This window comes from Neltuma alba, unplaced genomic scaffold, assembly GCF_004799145.2.
Source record: "Neltuma alba isolate B1F8T4 unplaced genomic scaffold, ASM479914v2 tig00012565_pilon, whole genome shotgun sequence".
NCBI classification, from domain to species: domain Eukaryota; kingdom Viridiplantae; phylum Streptophyta; class Magnoliopsida; order Fabales; family Fabaceae; genus Neltuma; species Neltuma alba.
Window position 1 is genome coordinate 397,236 of NW_021637020.1, and position 15,266 is coordinate 412,501.

At 36.0% G+C, this 15,266-nt stretch overlaps 2 protein-coding genes across 2 annotated transcripts; one reads left to right on the forward strand and one right to left on the reverse strand.

The window, feature by feature from the left end:
* Positions 1 to 403: 403 nt before the first annotated feature.
* Positions 404 to 2,452, forward strand: LOC114728703 (proliferating cell nuclear antigen). Its single transcript, XM_028915637.1, has 4 exons — positions 404 to 871; positions 1,551 to 1,703; positions 1,786 to 1,883; positions 2,023 to 2,452. The coding sequence occupies exons 1-4, from the start codon at positions 553 to 555 to the stop codon at positions 2,251 to 2,253; spliced, it is 801 nt and encodes a 266-aa protein (XP_028771470.1). The 5' UTR covers positions 404 to 552; the 3' UTR covers positions 2,254 to 2,452.
* A 2,396-nt stretch (positions 2,453 to 4,848) lies between these two features.
* LOC114728673 (pleiotropic drug resistance protein 3-like) lies at positions 4,849 to 14,030 on the reverse strand. Its single transcript, XM_028915604.1, is given in 24 exon segments — positions 4,849 to 5,355; positions 5,516 to 5,770; positions 5,852 to 6,023; positions 6,368 to 6,595; positions 6,717 to 6,850; positions 7,211 to 7,294; positions 7,917 to 8,207; positions 8,292 to 8,563; positions 9,119 to 9,148; positions 9,151 to 9,271; positions 9,354 to 9,457; positions 9,539 to 9,699; positions 9,792 to 10,105; positions 10,197 to 10,399; positions 10,402 to 10,477; positions 10,580 to 10,881; positions 11,137 to 11,227; positions 11,315 to 11,368; positions 11,443 to 11,519; positions 11,617 to 11,776; positions 12,091 to 12,175; positions 12,550 to 12,635; positions 12,791 to 12,914; positions 13,317 to 14,030. Coding segments are annotated over 24 exon segments (4,062 nt in total). The 5' UTR covers positions 13,688 to 14,030; the 3' UTR covers positions 4,849 to 5,088.
* Between the last annotated feature and the right edge of the window lie 1,236 nt (positions 14,031 to 15,266).

Sequence of the window (15,266 nt, forward strand, 5' to 3'; positions counted from 1 at the left end):
TCAAGAGTGAAGTCGGACACTGGGCCAAGCCCAAACTTTAATCCTGCTGGGCCCAAGGATGAATATATAAGTTAGGATGCTATTTTCTCTTTTACAGGCACTAATTTACTTCGTGATATCAGTTTTTTTCACGCATCATAAATTTGTAAGAATTCAATATTATATTTGATTTAAAAATTTAAATCAATTTTTAAGTTAGAATTTTGTTAAAAAATGCAAGTCTTTCCCGGAAATAATAAAAAATTATATGTGTTTTTCAAAGTATCCATGAAAAAATTTGAAGCAATATTTCCGTAATTATTACAAAGGCAAAAATTTCATTTCGTGGGCGCCAAAAAAAAAATTTTCAAGGGACACGAAGCGCAATGTCTCATGAAGAGTTCGCTCCAAAACTCTGGCGGGAATTCCATAATTCACCCAATCCCGCCAATCGAATCTAGAATCTTCCTGTATATAAACCCTTGGTTTCCCTCCATTGCTATTTCCCACCATTTCTCTGAGAAAATTGAAATCAAACCCTAACCCTATAGGCGATACTTTCCGAAGTAGAAGATGTTGGAACTCCGTCTCGTTCAAGGTTCGCTTCTGAAGAAGGTGTTGGAGGCGATCAAAGATCTAGTCAACGATGCTAACTTCGATTGTTCAGCCAGTGGGTTCTCGCTCCAGGCCATGGATTCCAGCCATGTCGCCCTCGTTGCTTTGCTCCTCAGGTCGGAGGGCTTTGAGCACTATCGTTGCGACCGCAACCTCTCCATGGGCATGAACCTCAACAACATGTCTAAGATGCTAAAATGCGCCGGCAACGATGACATCATCACCATTAAGGCCGATGATGGAAGTGATACTGTCACATTTATGTTTGAAAGTCCAAGTACGTTTGATATTCCTAGAACAATCTCTTGGTTTTCTTGTTTATCTTTAATCTCTTGTGGTTGAATGCTTGATCTGCTTTCTAGCGTGCGCATTGTCTTGTCAATTTATACTTGAGTGTTTCTCTTTCTACACCTAGTTCGTTATTTTCCTGCTGGCTTATCCAAAACACGTTTTATTTTGTTCTGCTCGAATCAATTGACGGGTCAGTTAGATTTAGTTGTGCAGGTAGTCAGACAAATCCTGTTAGGTCTAATTCATTCTGTTATTAGAAGTTTCATTGTCTATGTATGTCAGTTCTGTCGTCACGATACCTTCGATGAAAGATCTCATTACTGTCTTGCATGTTCTTTAATGTTTTGTTCTATGAACATAATGGCGGCTGAGGAGTAGAAATGCTTAATGAAGTTTTAAAGACCTTCATTGGTATATAGCCTGAAAGAATATGGTGGTGGACTGGTGGGCTTTCTTTCTTTCTTTCTTTGAACAATAATGGTGAATGAGGGGTAGAAATGCTTATTCTTTCTTTCTTGGAACAATGATGGTGACTGAGTAGAAATGCTTAGTCTCATTGTTTCATTGACGTTTAGATGACCTGAGTTATGTGTCAGTATCTGTTTTAATTTTTTTTTAAACAGCTTTTACTAAATTTTATGTTTTCTTTGGCATATGGCTTACAGCACAGGATAAGATTTCTGATTTTGAGATGAAGCTGATGGACATTGACAGCGAACACCTTGGAATTCCCGAGGCTGAATATCATGCAATTGTTCGGATGCCTTCAGCAGAGTTTGCTAGGATTTGCAAGGATCTAAGCAGTATCGGTGATACAGGTAATTGTATAATGAATTTCTCACACTTCACAATTTACTTTAAACTTTAGCCAATTATTGAGAATCTTGTGATGTGTTGTAGTTGTAATTTCGGTTACTAAAGAAGGAGTAAAGTTTTCCACCAGGGGAGACATTGGAACTGCAAATATAGTATGTAGGCAGAACACTACCGTGGACAAGGTAAGATGGTGTCACACTGATCCTTTTACAAACAGTAATGTGTAATTTTATATATTTTTTCTTTTAATTCCCTTCGTCTACTCTAAATTGATTAATTCTAACATTTTTATGTGCCTTTTTCTATGGTTTAATATTACAGCCTGAGGAAGCGACTGTTATAGAGATGAATGAGCCTGTATCGTTGACATTTGCTCTAAGGTACATGAACTCATTTACAAAGGCGACCCCATTGTCTAACACAGTGACTATCAGCCTGTCAAATGATTTGCCAGTTGTGGTTGAGTACAAGATTGCTGAGATGGGTTATGTCCGTTTCTATTTGGCCCCTAAGATAGAAGAGGACGAAGAAGAGACCAAGCCTGAAGCTTAGATTTTGATTTGGTTTGTGAGATCTTTAATTGTTTTAGGAATTAATGTATTGTACACTTGTGGGCTGGAAGAGTAGTTAAAATTTCATATATGGAGCATTCTTCCTTTCCCACCTCTTGGTTTCTGTGTATCAGACCACTTTAAACAGGGAATCTGTTCTTTTCATACTTAAATTCAAAGTGGCTCCTGTTTTGTAGCAAGTTTGCTCTTTGGCACGGTAATTGAAAGTAGCTGCCGATATTGAAACTTACTAGTTCACTTAAAATTGCAAGTCTTCTCTTCTGAAAGCATGGAGAGCAATTTACTATTAATCGCGTTCAAGTGGTGTTTTGGCATTCGGTATTTCCAATTACGTGATTGTCGTTCGATTTCTAAACATGAAAAAGAAAGGAAGGAATAGGAATATGATCATTTTACTCATCGAATTCGAATTTTAATACGAAATCAATTTTTTTTTTTTAAAAAAAAAGAAGGTAAGATGATTAATCAGTTGCCTATAAAGTCCTTGTTGATTATGTTTTTCTTGTGCAGCCTCAACTATTATCGGTTTCCAGCAGGGGGACGTGCCATTTATTATTGACCAAAAAATAAAAAGAACGTCCTTTTATTTTCTCTGGCTATGCCTATTATCCGACAAACGGTGTCTTCCGATGTCGCCCAAAAATCGTCCGTCTTACCCCAACACCTAAAACAGACCAATCGAATTGCCTGGGACAAAATATTAGTTATGATATACTGCCTCCGGTCTTTAATATAAAATCCTGTTTGAATTTTATTTTGGTCTTAAATATAAGACTCAATCCACTTTATCTCTCATATTTATCCACTTTTTTCAAGATAGTCCTTCTAATTCTAGATAATAAACTTGATTAGCAAAGATATTTTAAAAAAAAACAACACATATTCATTACAAATAACTAACTTAACTAATTTTTTTAATCTCTCTAAATTAGTCAATTGGGTTTTATAATTAAAACCGGAGTAGTTTATTCATATATGTTGAACGCGAAGATTTGGAAGTTCTTTTGAGCTGGTAAAACGCCCAAGGTTGTCACTTGGATTAGTCTGGGAAAATAGGAATTTTGGAGTGCCACTTCTAATTTTCATGAAGCAACATTCTCAAAGCAGTAAATATTTTTGAATTCAAAAACTCATTGCATGGGCAACTTGATCTCCACAAAACTATGGCGTCTTTAAATTCACTCACAATTCTAATACTTATGGCTCATGACTGTGATTTTCTTAGCTGATTCTCATGAAAGCTGGAGGACGCTTAATTATACTAGTTTTCAGGGTGGCTGGGGTGGTGCAGTACTAACACAGGAGTCAGGACCCCGCGGGAAAAAACTGGGCCCAGGTCCACAAAAGAACGAATGTTAATAAAGCCCAATTTCTTGATTATTTGGGCCCCAATCCATAATTATCAATACGCCAAGTTAACCAACAGGAATTAAGTCTAGCGGAAGGAATTAGTTTCTTACAACGTGGCTAACCAAGATTTGAATTTCCATTGGAAGAAGTGCCCACATTTATTACTTGACAATGTCTCGAATAAGATTATTTCTAATAGGAGGATACCTATACTTTAGCAAAAAAAAAAAAAAAAACACCGAGTTATTTCTTCTGTTACAACAATAAAGTTAATTATAATTTCATGTGTGTTGTGTAGGTTTAATTTTCCCTTTCCTTTTTTTACCCCCATGTAAGGCCTTATTCTGTTGTTTAAAACAAATTCATTGCGATCACCATGTGAAAACTTTGATATCCTTATCTCCGGATGGATTTTCATCTTTGTCTACCTTCATTAATAGTAATACTGAAATTGGGTGAGAATTAATTAAATGTTACGGTAATTTAGAGTTGTATGGTTTCCGCTTTTGTTGGTGATTTTTTATGAATTTAGATGTTTTATTTTCAGGTGTTTGTTGAGGTTCCTTATTCGTTCACACAAGCTTCCATATACATGATAATAAATAATTACAGACCCAGTAAGATTAATTTAACCTTATTTGCTTTTCTTCATGATAATCATATTCACTTACCATAACGCATATTCACTTACCTGCGTTTAATCAAAAGAAAGGTACATGGTTTATCGGCAGCTTTATGTTGTTGGTCTGTTTTTTCATTAATTTGACAGGAAAGTTTGGACTTTCAATAAATGGGGGTGATTTATAGTTCATCTTCATCATCTTACTAACAATTATGCAAGTTAAAATGAGAGAAAAATGTTATGGGGTGGTTAAGTGACAAATGGACAACTCATAGCGTTTTGAAAACCACAACGTTATAAATTATAATTTCCCCGAGAAAAAAAAAAGAGCAGTATTATAGCATCTCAAACTGAACGTGAAAGCTTGAAAATGGTTCATAACAATGTTAATATGTGGCTCACAATGTTTTCACAAAACTTTTGTTTCAACACAATTTCTAGTTCCGGCGAAAGGTGAGATTAGGATCATGCTTTGGTCAAGCTCGGCGTGAGTTCTCCTATCCAATATGTTCATATTACATTGAAGTTGTCCATAATGTTACTCGTTACTCGCAGGTTAAAATGTGAACTTGATTTAGCCGGTGCCAGAGAAATGGGTAGCAATTGAAATTAGTGCTATCTTGAACTTTACTACACTTGTATTTTCTTCATCAATCGTTGATATATAGATAGTGTGTTCATAAGATAAAAGGATTTTTACATTTAAAATATAAACAATTACAGAAAATAGAAAAATAAGAGACAAAAAAGACTCAAATAGGGAACACTGCTCACTGACGTAGCCGTGCATTTCCATTTCTATACATCAAAATTGAGCTGAAGGAGCTTTCAGTATCTCTTTGGCTACCTTTTCTGGAAGTTTAATTTCCCTATGCAATAGGCAAATAGAGATGCATAAACAATTGGGAAAGCGACGAGAACCACAGCCACAATGTTCAACCGATCATGGTGGAACCCATAATAGTCTTTCAGAAAGGCACCAATTTGTTTTGGCTTCCCAAATATGAGCATCTCCTTGTCAACATCCCCATATTGTGAAGTCAGGAGGCCATTCAGAGACCAAGATGTGGGGCAAAGCCAATAACACCAGACCCACCATTTAGGAATTTTCTGCATACACAAACATAGCCACAATAAGATTAACTGGTGACACAGTCAGTACTCAATACACATAACCGTATAGTACTTAAGCAACAGGTTCAAATTTTTGTTCTATAGAAGACTAATGGGTAGAAGAAATATGTTTTTTCAGAGATTTGGATGGCATTACCGGTCCTGGCATGAGGAATCCAGAGAAAAGATTGAATATGGTGTAGACTGCAGCTGCTAGTATGGAAGCTAAATCGAGGTTCAAGCTCAACGAAACTATCAACATTCCAAGATATATGAAGTACAAAAATGTACAGAATGTGGTGTAGAAGTACCAAAAGACCTTCTCAACCGACCAATAGTAACCTATCATTGGATAAGTGATAGCCACATACACAATAGCTTGCACTAAGATATAGGGTATCTCAATGGTCACCTGCAACAACAGACAATTTTCATGCACCGGATTTTTTCCATACAATAATTATCAATTGAGCTCATTGAACTATTTCCATACCTGTGCAAATGAGTAGGCCATGGAAGAATACATTCCAGCAAATTTTTCACGGTACAAGACCGTGCGCTCAGTTACCACATATGGTAATATTGATGAACAGTTATTTATGCCCAAGAATATTACAGCAATATACATTGATCCAAGTATGTTGAATAAATCCTGCTCATTGTTTCTGGTTGAAAAAAATATGTATCAGCAGTTACGTCATTACAACTTGGAATTTATACTAGCAGCTTGATCTCAAAACTAAGAAATGCTTTCTATAACATACATAGCAAGAGTTCATTGAACACGGTGCAGTATATTAATTGTTTCAGTGGTGAAACAGTGAAGGTTTTGAAAGTACTGATTAGATTGGGACAACACTTTTTTTCCCCCCAAAAGAACTTACTGAAGAAAATAGCCAAAGGTTCTTTCGATTAAATGTTGCTACACTATCTGGAGCTTGAGATTGGATAAGAATTCTGCCAAGACACGTAAAAAAAAATTATATAGCCAAATGTATGAAAGACTTACATTTCCTTCCCTTTCTGCCAAAATACTGCCCCAAATATTACTGCTGCAACAACCATGAACACAAAACGTGTCAAGTTGTACTCAGGACTTCTCCAATAGGACAAGTGTTGCTTCCATAGACATGCTGTAAACTGCCCCAAGTTATTTTGTGGAAAACGAGTTGAGAATTGCAAGTCCTTTGAACCTGGTGGTGGCTCGCTTAACTCTTGTACCAATTCAAGCGTGTTCCTATACGTATAAACAGAAATTTCAAACTTAGGGTTCTTTCACTCTAACTTGAACCAGTATGAACAAACCTGGTAGACTAAAATTATGTAATCGTCTTTATTTTTTAGACAATCATGCTCACCGGCAAAGAGGTGAATCCTTATAGATTTTTGCAAAGTCTACTTTAAGTTCTGCTTCTACAGATGCAGAGGTAGCTTCTAGCATCCAGGTTGCAGGATTATAATTGTCTTTGATCTTTGGCACTCCTGGTATATTCTGATGGAGAAAGTAAAGTTGTTCAGGTGAAAATTTAATAGCTTAATTGAAAGGGTGAGAGACAAAAGTTTTACATCATAATTTATCCAAGAATAATAATTTTTCTTCATTAGGTTTTCATGTAGATGCTTTATCAGGATACTGGAAAGCTTTTGTCCTTCTCTTTAACTTGCACAAGAATATGAAGTCACCTGATACATAACTTTCCGACACATTTTTTTCCAAAAATTTTCTTTGCACACCACTAGTTTAATTTTGGTGAAACTCAAACTTAATTGTACTTCAATTCACATCTCCAACTTATACCAGAAAGAGAAATTAATGACCAGTATAGAAGAATGATTGGTACTTGGAGCATACCTGAAAGTATTCAATGAGTCTGCTCGACTGGTGACCGAGTTTTCCATTATAGATAATCTGTCCCCCTGATTTCATTAGAATCAACTGTCATGAAAAATAACTAAATCAGTTGCTGAACTTCACCTTATCATTGATGTGATTTGAAAAATAACTAAAAATGAAAGACCCCTCCCCCGAATTTTTTCTGATTATAGTATGTATCTAAAAAGATTTTGGGAAAACTTATCAATTTTTTTTTGGGGGGGGGGGGAGCTTGTTAAATTGATAAGTCTTGAAAAGAATAAATGTCATGGTCAGCGCAATGGAGATCAGTGATAGCTTGAGAGAAAACTGGCACATCAATTAAAAATTAAACTAACTGCAATATTTCCAAAATGCGGGAATTTTTCTTGATAAATTATATTTAGAGGTGAGAATGCTGGAATGATGAGGAGTGAACTTGTTGACATGGCCCAACATAACATTTCACACTGTAATGATCCAAAAAAATAAGAAGAAGAAGAAAACACGAGCGGTAAAGCTTAAAAACAGTTGCATGTTGTATGTTTGTCACTAAAGAGTAATGACAGGTTAATAATATGGAAGTCTTGAGATCAGGTTGATATTAATAGGCTTCTTATTCTCAACAATAAGACAGTTTTTTTTTTTTTTTTAAAAACATGAAATCTGGAGTAAATTTATTATTGGGAAGCACTCTTTTGCCTACCTCATCAAAAGTCTCAAATATATCAATGCTTGGTTGGTGTATGGTGCAAACCGTGGTCCTGCCTGTGGCGACCACATTCTTCACTGCACGCATAACTATGGCAGCTGCTCGGGCATCCAAACCTGAGGTTGGTTCATCCATAAAGATTATTGATGGATTGGACACAAGCTCCACTGCGATGGTAAGTCTTTTACGCTGTTCAGTTGATAAGCCGCTTTGGCCAGCTATGCCAACTAAACGATCCTTTATATCATCAAGTTCAATTGTTTCAATGACTTCTTCTACAAATTTCTGCTCAGAAGATATTCAGATAAGCAAAGTGCATCAGTTATCTGAGTCATATAAATTATGGTGAATATGACTACAATTTCTTACCCCTTTTGTGACTGAATCAATCTCCATTGGTAACCGCAACCATGCTGAGTATTTTACAGATTCTTCAACTGTTATATAAGGGGAATGTATGTCAACCTGCTCACAGTAACCTGAAACCCTAGCAAACGTCTTCTGCATTTTGGGGTATCCTCCAATTCTTATATCTCCTTCAATGATACCTCCAGTTTTTCTCCCTGAAAGAACATCCATAAGAGTTGTTTTCCCTGCTCCACTCACTCCCATCAGTGCTGTGAGAACTCCTGGCCTAAATGCTCCAGTGATATCACGGAGCAATTGAAGTTTTTTCTCATTGGACCCATGCTTTTTCATTTCCTGTTTAGAAAGGAAAAAGCAACTTTTTCATTGAAGAGGCTGTCAAGAATATATTAAATCATGAAAACAATTATCTCAGAAAACTCATTAACTGGAGGGGTGTCAACAAAATACTGGACATCCTTGAATACTACTGACAGCGGCTGAAAGGGCAGGACCATTTTTCCTACATGATCAACCATGCACAAAGAGAAGGAAAAAAACAAACTTTAATGATGATTTCAATGTGAAAGCCAATCTTTGATATAATTTTGTGTAGTGGCTGTGTCACCTGTGTTTTGTGTTTCCTTTGAGGTCTGGCTAATGTCAACTGTAACAGACTTATTTTCTAGTTCCACGCTCTTGCCATTTTCTCCTCTTTCTAGTTGAGCGGCCTTTGCTTTGGAAACAAGAGCTCGAGACATCTTTGGAGCTGCATATGTTTTCCATCAAATAAGTACATTGTGAAAAACGTATATATACTTTTTATTTTAGATGAATTAGATAGGACTTACGTTTTAAGTAACTTAATGCTAAGATAAATCCAAATCAAAAAGTACTGTGAAACCAAGCAGTGCTCCAATTGATAGCCAGTAGAAGTTTGCATTGAAGTCTAAACCATGACTAGTTAAAACCTGCCTCCCTATGGCGATGCCTCCCTCTTGAATCTGCAAACCAGAAATAACTTATTTATTTACAAATGACTATGATTAAATTAGAAGACAGACATTATCTTGCAGCTGCAGATACCTTCTGCCAGCGGGGAGCAAGAAACTCATTTATTGTTAATCCAATTTCTCCATATGTCACGGGAGAGAGCCAAAAACCCCACCTCAACCAAGATGGTAATGAAGCTGAAATGAATAAACTCCGTCATTAGCATTTGCTGCAACTTCAATGGGGCAGAAAAAAAAGAAAATTACAAATGAACTTACGTCTAGGAAGAATGAAGCCTCCAAACAAAAACATCAGTACTAAGAACAAAAAACCGACTGTTGTAGCTGCAACATCAGTTTGGAAAACCGGGGCAAGGAAACGGCAAAAGGATGTTGATGTCAAGTGCAGAGTGAAAAGTAGAAGAAACTGACGGAAGAACCTGAATCCAAAAGTTAAAGAAGAATTAGAAAAGCTTATAAAATTTTTGAAACAATTGTGCAATTTGTACATAGGATTAAACAAATTCCTTGCCTTGCCACTTCAGGGCTGTAGCCTATAACGTAATAAGTTACTGAAGTCCAGACAATTGAATCAATAACTGAAAATGGGATCTTCAGAATGGAAGCTGGAAGACAGTAAGCCCATGCTGGATATAGATAGAATTCCTTCTGCTTGTAAACAACAGGAAGTCTAGTAATAGTCAAGATCAGCTCAGCAACTCCATTAGTCATGAGGCGGACAAGTGTGTAGTACAATGAGCCCAGTAAAAAGTTTGCACTCTCTATGTCCTCATTCAACTGAGTGCGTATAAATACTGTCATTGTTATGATTGCTGTGATTGTGAGCTGGAAAATAAGAAAAAGGAAACAAGTCAGATTGTAGTGTTTGATGATTAAAGCATTTCTAGTACCTTTTGAGTTATAAGCAGATGTTAACCTGTGCTGTTTTGAATACATAGATAAAAGAGTTTCGTTTCATGAGAAGAATCTCCCTCCTCATGCAAGCTTTAAACAATTCCCATTTGCCCAAGGAGTACTCGCTAAATGATAAAGCATTTTTATGGGATTGAGATTTATCATATGGCTTTGAGAGCTCGCCATTTAAACTCTGTCCCCAATAACTTTTTTGAAAATTTGAGAGAACTGATCCACTGGAACATAGTTGTAAGGAGTGTCTGCACGATACCAGTATTGCCCTTGATCCTTCTTAGAGGTTACCTGTACATAATTGAAAATTTTGACCAGTGAGGTTATGTGGCTGAGTTAAATAACGAGTGAAATCCAGTTTTCTTTCTTCTTTTTTTTTTTTTGGAGTCTTACTTCCTGGAGAAAGTCTGCTACTCCTTTCCTTTCAGGACACTTGAAACCACATTCCTCAAAAAATTGGAGTGCTTGACTGCACGGGCCATGATATACAATCTTCCCCTCTGCTATCAGTATAAGATCATCAAATAATTCAAAGGTTTCAGGAGCTGGCTGAAGAAGTGAAACCACTGCTGTTGCATCTGTGATGTGCACCAACTGCTGGAGACAGGTAACTATTTGAAAAGTGGTGGAGCTGTCCAAGCCAGTCGATATTTCATCCATAAACAGAGTTTTTATGGGACCAACAATCATCTCTCCTGCAATATTATATGGAAAAATTAATTTCAAAATCAATGAACAGAAAAATTTTCTGTATTATGAACATGTTTATTTCAGCCTGGGCAAACAGTAGCTCTGCATTTTTCAATGTCTAGGAAAGAGAAGGCGCTTCTGCTATATTTTTCTGTTATGAATGAAGCTTTTTAATTGAATAAAGGTTGACATCTGAATCCTGAATATTTGGAATTGAAGCAAAAGCACCCAACAAAGTTTTTTTAAGAACTCCTATATACCTGTTGTAAGCCTTTTCTTCTGTCCACCTGAAATGCCTCTATCTAATGCATCACCAACCATTGCGTCGGCGCAGATATCAAGCCCAAGAACCTACAACGTCAAAAGAATAGGAAGATCTTAATTGAGCTACTTAATAACTTCATTCTGCAATCTTGCTGTGATTGAAAGAGGATGTACCTTCAAAACATAATCAGTTTGCAGATTTTCCTTTTGTCCTTCAACTGATATTGCCTGCACACATTTCATTGATTTTTTTGTCAACTTTCTTTTGCATTATAACATTTTTTTTACCTTATTAATAGTACCTTCATATAGGCATCGATATCTGGGTCAGGGATGATTCCTGCATCTTTCTCTCTCGTTGTGACTTCAGCCAGTATATCTGCATGACCAATTATATATGGAAAGGCCAATTGATACTTTATTATCCAACAGATTATTTGATATATGTTTGTATATCAATAAATAAGAAACCTCACCAGCTCTATCGCCAACCCCCTGGCATTGGGCTGAAAAGTCAATTGTTTCCCTCACTGTCATCTCAGGTATGTGCAGGTCATATTGGCTTATATATGATGATGTTTTTCGAGGAACAAACTCTTCTAGGACGTGGCCATTGTAAGAGACTTCTCCAGTCACCTGAAGAGAAGCAAAAGCAGAAAAATGTCACAGGGACTATAGAATGTGCCAATTGAAGAAAAATTTACGCTTTAGACAAGTCTCTGAAATACTGCAGTCCTGGATGAAGAAGGATCAAAAGCATTGCCAGTCATATCCTTCTCTCTTGGTTCAAGCTATGCTTGAAGATGTTGACTTCAAATTTTAGCGATTCTGAAAATAAGTTACTTGAACCGTTTGATAGTGACTGATGGTCCTAGAATTTAACTCCGTTTAGGTTTTTTTTTTTCCCTTTTGTTTTGTTTTTTTTTTTTTTTTTTTGTTAAAATACTAACCCGGAGAGATTGCTCAAGTTTTCCAGCTAGTGCCAAAAGCAAGGTCGTTTTCCCGCTGCCAGGTGGGCCAAGAAGAAGTGTAAGCCTGCACTCAAAACCATTTTTGATCAGTTGGAAATTCAGTCACTCTTATTGAAGTTAGTCTTCTAATTAATTCTTCAATGTTTTCCTTGATAGCATATGGGACGAAACCAGCTTACACTCAAGTGTTATCATCTTTCCTATTCACTTAAACCTAGTGCTTCATCCAAATGGAAAACCACCGTAACAACTAACAAAACTTTTGTTTCCTGAATATTTTAAGCGTCTAAAAATGAAAGTGCTCTGCAACACATCAATGCAATTGAGGAAAGATTCATGAATATAAGCAAACTTATTATATCAATATCTAATTATCAAAGGAATCATATTATGCTGTAAATTGCCACACACAAAAGTCATATTCAGTTATTAATTTACCTTGATGGCTTTATGATGCCACTTACATCCTTAAGAATGCTTATGTTGGTTCCTTGAGAAGTACAAGGTACTGCCTTCGTAACACCCTGTTCAGGTAATAAACTTAGCTCATTATTGCATGCAGAAAAACAAAATTAAAGTTATCTTTGTTGAATAACATATGGTGTTTAATATCACCCGTTTTTGCATGATAATGGCCTGCTTATTTCAATTAATAGGTTCAACGATAAAGCATACTTACTGAAAAGAAGCCAACAAGAGAGTTCCACAGTGTAGGGAGTGGCTTTCCCTGTACAACCTCACATTCCGCTTCTACATGCAGGTTCTTGTACCTGACTTCCACAGTAGGAACCTTCACATTCACTCTAGAAATGGTAAATATCTGTCAATTCCTTTTCTTTGGGGGAAAAACTCAGAGCTGAATAAAGGGGAACCCGTAGATAAATGAAGTGGAAACAAATAAAGAAAAGGAAAGAATGAAGATTTTAGATTCCATAACAGAATGGTAGATGAAGTGATTATTGTCAGAACTAGAAAAACCAAGGCTTTATCAATCAACATGAAAACATGTCAAGAGTTTTTTTTTTTTTTTTTAATGGAGAAAACATGTCAAGAGTTATTTCAACACAGAATTAGCTTGAAAGCATGTCACACCGGGAAAAAAAATATGAAAAGTTTTGAATCATATGCTGTATCAAAAAGTAACCCCTTTAGAGAAATAGGGTACTCTACTCTATTTTCAGCATGTTAAGAACAACAGCAGGCACCTCTCGATCCTTTCTCTTATTTTGTGCAGTAACTGGAGATTATCATTCTCAATGTGCTTTATGAGCTTGTCGATCAACAAACGCCTGTCAAGTGCTCCAAGTTTAGTAACATCAACGACCCTTTTACTGTCTGACCTCAATTGTCTTCTACTCTCTGACTTTAAATTGACGCTACTGCTGCTGGTTTGCCCACCATCATCTTCAATCACATCAATAAACGAAGTTCTAATCCTTTTGAAAGTGGGCAGTTTTTCTATGGCAGCCCACTTCGACAGAATCTCCCTATCTTGCTCCAAAACAGAATCTGCATCTCTGTCAATGCTCAAAGTCAAAGGAGAGTGCTGGGTTCTTCCTCTTGGGGTTAACTCCATCAGAATTTATCAACCGGGTCTTTCTTCAAACACCTAGTGAACACCCTTGAAACACCCAAGTCTGAAGCTTTTCACATACACGATTCTGAGCAGAGATCCCCTGGAACTTGATTCTCTTATTACAGATCACGAAGAGGGGTGTGAATGGAAAGAACCTGCAAGCTCCTCCTCTATCATTGGGAGAACTTCCTGAACTTGTCCCTGTGTGTGTGTGAGGTGGCACGTAAGGATTTCGCATTTTAACGGGAAAGGAAACTTGAAAGAATCAAATATGGTCATTTTGACTGTCAACTGTTCATCTAGTTGCCATGATAAGAGCTGTATTTTTTTCCTTCGTACAAGGGGTAGTTGGAGCTGCGCTTGATTTATTGGTGCTTCCTCCTTTTGCATTAAAAAAATCATATTGCTTCTTCGGATGTGTTTGGATGAAACCAAATCATAGTTTGGAGAATAGTTTCTGAAGAATAGATTCTGAAAAAAATAGATTTTGTGAAAAAGTGATTCTGAGAAGTGAGAGTGTTTAAATAGTTGTTATCAGAAACACTTTTTATATGTACAAATTATTTAAAAAAGCATAAGGTAATATAATAATTACATAAAACATAGATTGTATGATATATTTTAATTAGAAAGAATAAAATTGTTAATAATATATTTTTTTACCAACATAATTAATAATACATAAGATAATATAATTAATAAATAATTAATATGTGTATATTTATTTATAAGATATAAGATTAAATATGTTTATAAAAAATTAATTAAGGGGTGTTAAAGTCATATTATTGTTGAGATTTACTCTAATAGGCATAATCATACTCTCCAATTTAAGCCATAAGCAGAATGGATTCACTTTTCCCAAAACCATGGTTTCAGATAATTTGTGCTTGTTTTGGTTGTTTTTTCCCAAATCATAGTTTGGCCTGCTATCCAAACAGGGCCTTCATTTGTTTTCTGATGTACTATAGCTTCTTCATTTGTTGATCTGGCTCAAAGTCTGTGTGTGATTATTTTATTAACTAAATCTAGTGCTTTTCTTCATACCATCATGCTTGAAACATGGATCAGTTTGAATTTGGAGCCACCTTAATCAATCACCCAATAATCACCTAAGGGTTATTTTCATGCATTTTTTATATTGGAACAGAAAATAATAAAAAAATTAACTATATTTATCTCAACATGTTTTGAACAAGATTTTGAATTCAAGCTTCCAAAATTTAAAAAAATACATTGAGAAGGCTGCCGAAAAAAGAAATAATTGTATTTGGGTTCTAAATATTAGTAACGTATGGAAGATATCTTAATTGGTGAAATATTCACTAATTGTCTGACGTAAGTTTGGAATAAATAAATTGAAGTCCCTAACGGTTTAATGCTGTGATCCACAAATTCTTTAGTTTAGTGCTAAAACAATCCCCCGTTTTCGTTTTCGCCATCCCTGGGACGTACGTAACTGGAAATGTCGTCACTGCCCACCGTTGAGATCAAGGGTAAAAACGTAAAATAGATTCGACTGTTGCTTTTTTAAACAAAAAGTGGTGTCTTATTAAGACTTCGAGAGAGGATCAATTGG

Excerpts from the sequence above, each read along its gene's own strand:
- LOC114728703 (XM_028915637.1), top strand. The coding sequence starts at position 553 with ATGTTGGAACTCCGTCTCGTTCAAGGTTCGCTTCTGAAGAAGGTGTTG. Across the intron at positions 872-1,550 it reads ATTTATGTTTGAAAGTCCAA|CACAGGATAAGATTTCTGAT; the intron begins GTACGTTTGATA and ends TATGGCTTACAG. Across the intron at positions 1,884-2,022 it reads AGAACACTACCGTGGACAAG|CCTGAGGAAGCGACTGTTAT; the intron begins GTAAGATGGTGT and ends TTAATATTACAG.